Source organism: Myotis myotis, unplaced genomic scaffold, assembly GCF_014108235.1.
Source record: "Myotis myotis isolate mMyoMyo1 unplaced genomic scaffold, mMyoMyo1.p scaffold_m19_p_2, whole genome shotgun sequence".
Lineage (NCBI taxonomy): Eukaryota > Metazoa > Chordata > Mammalia > Chiroptera > Vespertilionidae > Myotis > Myotis myotis.
In genome coordinates this window covers 88789949-88795948 of record NW_023416324.1, presented here as the reverse complement: position 1 = coordinate 88795948, position 6000 = coordinate 88789949, and the positions used below count along the sequence as shown (strand labels likewise).

Sequence of the window (6000 nt, the reverse complement as noted above, 5' to 3'; positions counted from 1 at the left end):
ATGAGGAAATTGAGCTCTTGCCCAAGTACATTGTAGCACTAAGGTCAGAACTATGGCTTGCTGATTTCTTTGTGCCCTTTTATGAGAGGAGCTAGCTTAGATTCATGTGTGTATGTCTGGATTCCATCTCTCATGTCAATCTATTTATTTCACTCTCTTACCTTCCTTTATCACCCCTAGACAAAGACAGTAAATGAAAGGCATTGTCTCCCCAGACCTGGCATGTTTGGTTAGCTGGGAATCCCCGAAGAAGCGCAGGGAGCAGTGAAGTCTGCTATGAAGCCATGGCAATGGAGGTGTGTCATTGGTGGGCTGTGCTTTTCATTTCTTCCCCTTTTGTAAACGGACTGAACCGCTCTGTGAATCTGGGTGGTGTTTGGGTCTGTGACTACCCTGTGTGAGCTCTCAAAGGGACCACTGGGTTGAGTGGAGCTTTGGTCATCCCCGGCAGGAGGTTCACAGATGTGTGCTGCTTTTAAGGAGAACTCCACTGTTCAAATGCATGATCTTCTTAAAAAAAAAACTTAAAAACTATTTTTATTGATTTCAGAGAGGAAAGGAGAGGGAGAGAGAGATAGAAACATCAATGATGAGAGAGAATCATTGATTGGCTACACCTTGCATGTCCCCCACTGGGGACCAAGCCCACAACCTGGGCATGTGCCCTGACCCGGAACTGAACTGTAACCTCCTGGTCCATAGGTTGATGCTCAACCACTGAGCCATGCTGGGTCTGGGTGCATGATCTTTTTATTACATACTAGAGGCCCGATGCACGAAAATTCGTGCAAGAGTAGGCCTTCCTTCCCCCGGCTGCCGGCACTGGCTTCCCTTGGGCACCTGGGACCTGGGCTTGCCTCCCCCAGCCACCCGCAGGCACCTGGGACCAGGCTGGCTTCCCCCAGGCTGCCTGCAGGCGCCCAGGACCCAGTGGCTTCCCTCTGGCCCTGGCTTCGTCAGGAAGGATGTCCGGAATGACATCCGGCAGACGTCTGGTCTAATTAGCATATTATCCTTTTATTATTATAGATTATTGGAATAAAAGAATCCCTGCATTTTTAAAATATAAGTGTTAATGTAATATTTTTAAGGACAGTGACTATGCCTTATTCATCTTTGTATTTTCCAAAGTATAGCACTGGCCCTTCCATGCTGTAAATTCTAATTATTTGCTGAGCAAATGAGGTACAGAGAAGGAAAACATCCTAAGTCAAATTTTGAACCTTTTGCACTGACACCCTCAAATAGCTTTTATCCTTTCCAATCAATGGATATCCTGGGCCATTTGTGCTGGGGCTGACTTACAGCCATTGATTCATTTCAGAAGAAACACTGTCCGTGTCTATACACCAGTGTTCATGTAATCATTTGAGCACTTTATTGCATTTGCCTTTATTAAAAAATGACAGGAAAGTGAGACAGGGTGTGCTAACAGTGGTCAACTTTTGTTGCATGTTTGATTTCTTGGATTAAGCTGGTCAACTCTGTGGTCAATCCTGAAGAAAAAGAATAGGACACTTTGCCAAAGATTTGTGCTTAAAAAATGAGGGGTAATTAGTGGTGCTATAATAATGGGAATGTTTAGAAAACTCCCCCTACGCCTTTAAACATGCAAATGTAGTTCATTTTTGTTCTTTTTACACTTCAAAAATATCCTGTTTAAGAAGGTAAGTTAACCGCATTATTTGGGAAGATGACAAATATCCATTATAAAGATCTTTAAATGTTTGTTAAAGAGTAATTAACAGTTTTCCCGAAAGATAGAAGCAGCTTTTTGTGGGTGTTGTGACTGGGTCTGTATCTACACCTGGGTCACAGAGACTATGGTGTAGCTCACACTCAACCACTAACTGGGAGGGGCCCTGGAGCAAGTCGCTGGAACGTCCTGGCTCAGAGTTACTCACCAGTACCTCCTGGTGATCTCTGTCGAGGGTTCTTTGCTGCTCTCAGAGACGGAAGTCCCAGGACCGCTGTCTTCCTAAAGGGCTGGGTCTCTGAGTCTAGCCAGAAGGAGCTGCCGGGCGGGACAGACAAGCTTTCCCAAGGTCGTTTTACAAAATTTGGAAACTGGGTCGAAGGGTGAAAGTCTTTGCAATTTCTAGTTTTAAATGACCACCAGCAGGCAAACATAAAAAGAAATGCAATTTATATTTTCATGTTAACCCGTGAAAAGGGGGGTGTAGTGTTTTTATCTTCATGCCGGAGAAATTATTTAAGATGCAGACTTCTCCGGAAAGTGGTGGTTCTGTGTAGAAATCGTTTTGCATGTCGGAAATTGGACCTCTGAGGCGATTTTCTGGAATACTGGAATAAAAGAAAATTCAAAAAAGCCCCCCAAACAAAACCTCATCATCTCAACCTTCTCTCCTCAATTGTTTCAAGTCAAAGCTTGGTTGGCACTGTTTCCAGGGATGAGCAAAAGTAAACGTTTAATAACTAATTGAATGGCCCTTATTTTTCAGCTGATTTCGGCTTTGGGGGGACCATAGATCGTCCACAGCAGGGCCGCGCTTTCTGGCCACTGTAGCCGGAGCGCTGAAACCGCACGTCCTTTCCTGGGCTGCCGAGCCAGCGGCGTTCGGGTCTCGGGGACCCCGCCCCTCCGTGTGTTACTCAGGCCTGGGTAACGCAGGGCGGAGCCGCGGGCGGGCGGGCGGGCAGGTGGGGAGGGGCTGCCCGAGCGCGTCGGTGACACCCGCGGGGGACGGAGGAGGAGCGGCGGCCGCACCCCGCCCTGGAAACAAACGGGCCAGGTGTGGCTCGGCGCCGGCTGCCAGCGGGGAGGAGACTCGCGCGCCCCACCGACCAACACCGACACCCAGCCGCGACCCAGCCCCTGTGCGCTCTCGCCGCCCTCCGGTCCACAGCTCTGCCTCCCGCTCCGGCTCCCAGCCCGTCGCCGCCGCCAGCGCCCGACCTACCCGCGCCACCCCGGCGGAGAGGAGCGTCCCCGCGACACTTCTGCTTCCCGCTCTCGTCCCGGGGTTTTGGCCTTCGAAGCCCTCTGCCCTCTGCCCTCTCCGAGCCGGTCGCCTCGTCGCTTATGCCTTGGCGCCGAGTGGCTCTCTGAGTGCCCGCCAACATGAGCTGCAACGGAGGGTCCCACCCGCGGATCAACACGCTGGGCCGTATGACCCGCGCAGAGTCCGGCCCCGACCTGCGCTACGAGGTGACCTACGGCGGTGGTGGCGGTGGCGGCGGCGGTGGCGGCGGCGGCGGGGGCACCAGCAGGATGTACTACTCCCGGCGCTACACGGTCAATGACCAGAACTCGGACGGCTACTGGTGGGTACCCGGCCGGTGTCCGAGCGCGCAGCGTGCGCGGGGCTGCGGGGTCTGCGCGCTCTCCTGTCGGGATCAATCCCAGCCCGCGGGGAAGGAGCGGGACAGGTCTCCCCTGCCCCGGGGCGCCGGGCTTCAGAAAGAGAAAAGCCGGTTTGCCCGAGGTCACGACAGCATTTCCTGTTCCCGCCGGGGCAGGACCTAGGGGGCCTGACGCCCACTGCGCTGCGCCGGCCGGTGGGCGTGTGCGATCGGTGACTTCGTCCGCCTTTGTCGCTTCCCGGGGCTGGAGGCCAGCCTGCGAGGGTCCGGGCCGGGCGTGGCGGGGTAGCCGGGCCGCGGGGGTCGCGGCTGCTTCCAGGACGGCCCCTTGCACGGCCAGCGCGGGCCGGCATCCCCTTTGTCCCGGCCGGCAGGTGGGAGGCCGGGCAGGCGGGGCTGCGACAAAACCCAACCTCTGATTGTAACCAAAAGTAAAATAGCAAAGGAGCGGGGCCTCGGGCCTCTCCGCTGGCCAGGGTCGGACTCAGCGCTCCGCTGTGTCTACTGGCTCACCCCAAATTCCCGGGCACCCCGAGACCACGTCGGCAGCCCAAGGTCTTTTGTGGGGGTTGCGAGTCCCAGAGGCGCGGGGTCCCGTCCTGGGATAGCCCCGCCTCAGCCGCCTTTTTAGGCCAACGAAGCTTCGCGGCAGGGGCGGCGGCCTGGCCCGGGCCCCGCACCCCGGGGAGACGCCGGTCCCGGTTGTCCGCCGCGCGGCAGCCCCCGCCAGCGAGTGCACCTGTGGCCCCGCGGGTGCACCCTTTGTTTCCCTCTTTCTGCAAAGCACCTAGGGACGACCTCATTTTCTCGGTCGCGCAGCGCGGCCAAGTGTCCTGCACCCTGAGCAGGATGGGGAGGGGGTTGCGAAGGGAGGGCGCCGCGCCCACCCGCAATGTTGGCGGCCGGCTTAGGCCAAGGTACCCCAGAAAGGCCCTCTGGGAAGAGTCGGTCTATTTCTCCGGATTATCGAGGAAACCGACCGGGGGAGTCATTTGAGTGGGTGGAGGAAGATAGGGAACCTGCATGTACCAGGTCCCGGGTGCTGGGCTCGGGATGCCCACGTGAGCCGTGAGAATCTGCATTCCTCACCCTCCCCAACCCTGGCAAACCCTTCCCCCACAAGCCCTATATGGGGAGGAAAGACGCCTGACTTCCAGAACAAATTTGACCCTGCTGGGTGGCCTCGGGCTGGGGAGGAGCCACCGGAATACACTCCAGGGGAGTTTTGTACGGCCAGCAGTTTCGAAGGCAGGGACTATTCGAGTTGCAGCCTGTTTTCTGCTTAGATTTATACTTATTTCCTGGAGCACCTAGGTAATTTATTTTGACTTAGCAAAGAATTGTCTCCATCTTGAGCTCTTTTTTTTTTTCCCTAAACAAAATGCACTTGGGGATTTCCAGGAAAAAAAGTGCCAAGCAATAGGGAAAATGGGGAGAAAGTTAAATGTTTAAATTTGTTTGTTTGTTTTAAAACCCGGCCAACCATTTAAATCTGAAACTTTGCGTTCCCCTCCCAGTCTTCCAGTATTTGGAAAGCACATTTTCAATATCCACAGTTTTAAATCCAAGTCAGAATTTTCAAGGATTCTTGAGCAGCTCTTTTTTTGGTGGCATTTTAGGAACCGAGATTGTTTTTGGTGGGTTGTTTTTTGTTTTTTTTAATATGCTTCTGTTATCCTAGACTAGAGTCTCTATTTCTAAAATTGACAGTAAACATTACTGTTAATTGAAATTAAACTTCCGTGGCTTCTTGTAGAAGAAATTTGTAGTTTAACATATTGGTTAATGAACTCCGTAAAGATACGTGGTTTATAAGGATTCTTTATTGAAACATTACATTTTGGGGAGTTTCGATGTTTTCTCATAGTATAGCGTCATTTCTTGTGTTCGGTTATTCCAACCGAAAGGCCGATTATAAACCTGTCAAGTTTTCCATCTCTGAGAAGGGCAAACAGACCCAAGTGAAAAATGACCTCACTCTGAGAAGGGTGTCTTTCTGCGCGTTGGTGAAGATCAGCCGGGTCTGCGGAGCTCCTGGCTGAGGGCCTGGCTGAGGGCCTGGAGTCATTGGGCGGCCAGCTTTCCCTATCGCGTCCTGGAGTTTCCCCAAGCCTGTAGGGCCTGCCTCAGCGCTTCTGACCCTAGCAGAACTGAAGGATTAACATAATACAAAATTACCCGCAAAGGCAGGTTTCTGCATTTTAAAATAATGACGCCTGACGGAAGGGAGGGCTTGCAGCCGCACCTGCTTTCCTGGAGGCTTTCTGGTTTCTGCGGAGGGATTTTTTGTCATGCCACCCACTCCTACCGCCCTTCGCGAAGGTGTTTTGTTTTTAAAGCACAAAACCAGCATGGAAACCACTGGTTGAGTTTAAATTCATAATTTATTGTGAAAAAATGCTATTTTAATAGATGAATTGGATTGGTGGCTTTTGAAGTGCTCAGTGTTTGTATTTAGCCCTTCCCTAATAAACTGATTTGAGTGTGTAGAGAGCTCAATTCTTCTTTTTTTGAAAGTGACTTCAAAACATCTTTGCTTTGTCCTTTCTGTTAATAACAATTGTCATTTTTTAGGACCGTATTATATCTAACTTCTAATTCTCCTTCTTCCCTGACCTGTCTTCTTTATTTTAGGCTGGGTGGAATTTGAATCTATTTTCTTTAACTTCTCTGTTC

At 52.0% G+C, this 6000-nt stretch overlaps 1 protein-coding gene across 3 annotated transcripts in view; it reads left to right on the top strand.

Moving 5' to 3' along the window:
* The first annotated feature begins 2917 nt into the window (after positions 1 to 2917).
* LOC118676335 (desmoplakin) overlaps positions 2918 to 6000 on the top strand; it is a 42959-nt gene continuing 39876 nt past the window's right edge. Inside the window, exon 1 of one of the 3 annotated variants that reach the window (XM_036350089.1) lies at positions 2918 to 3285. In XM_036350089.1, the coding sequence (XP_036205982.1) occupies positions 3083 to 3285 (203 nt within the window). In that variant the 5' untranslated portion in view covers positions 2918 to 3082. The remainder of the gene's footprint in view (positions 3286 to 6000) is intronic. The other 2 variants (XM_036350091.1, XM_036350088.1) reach the window with 2 other exon arrangements.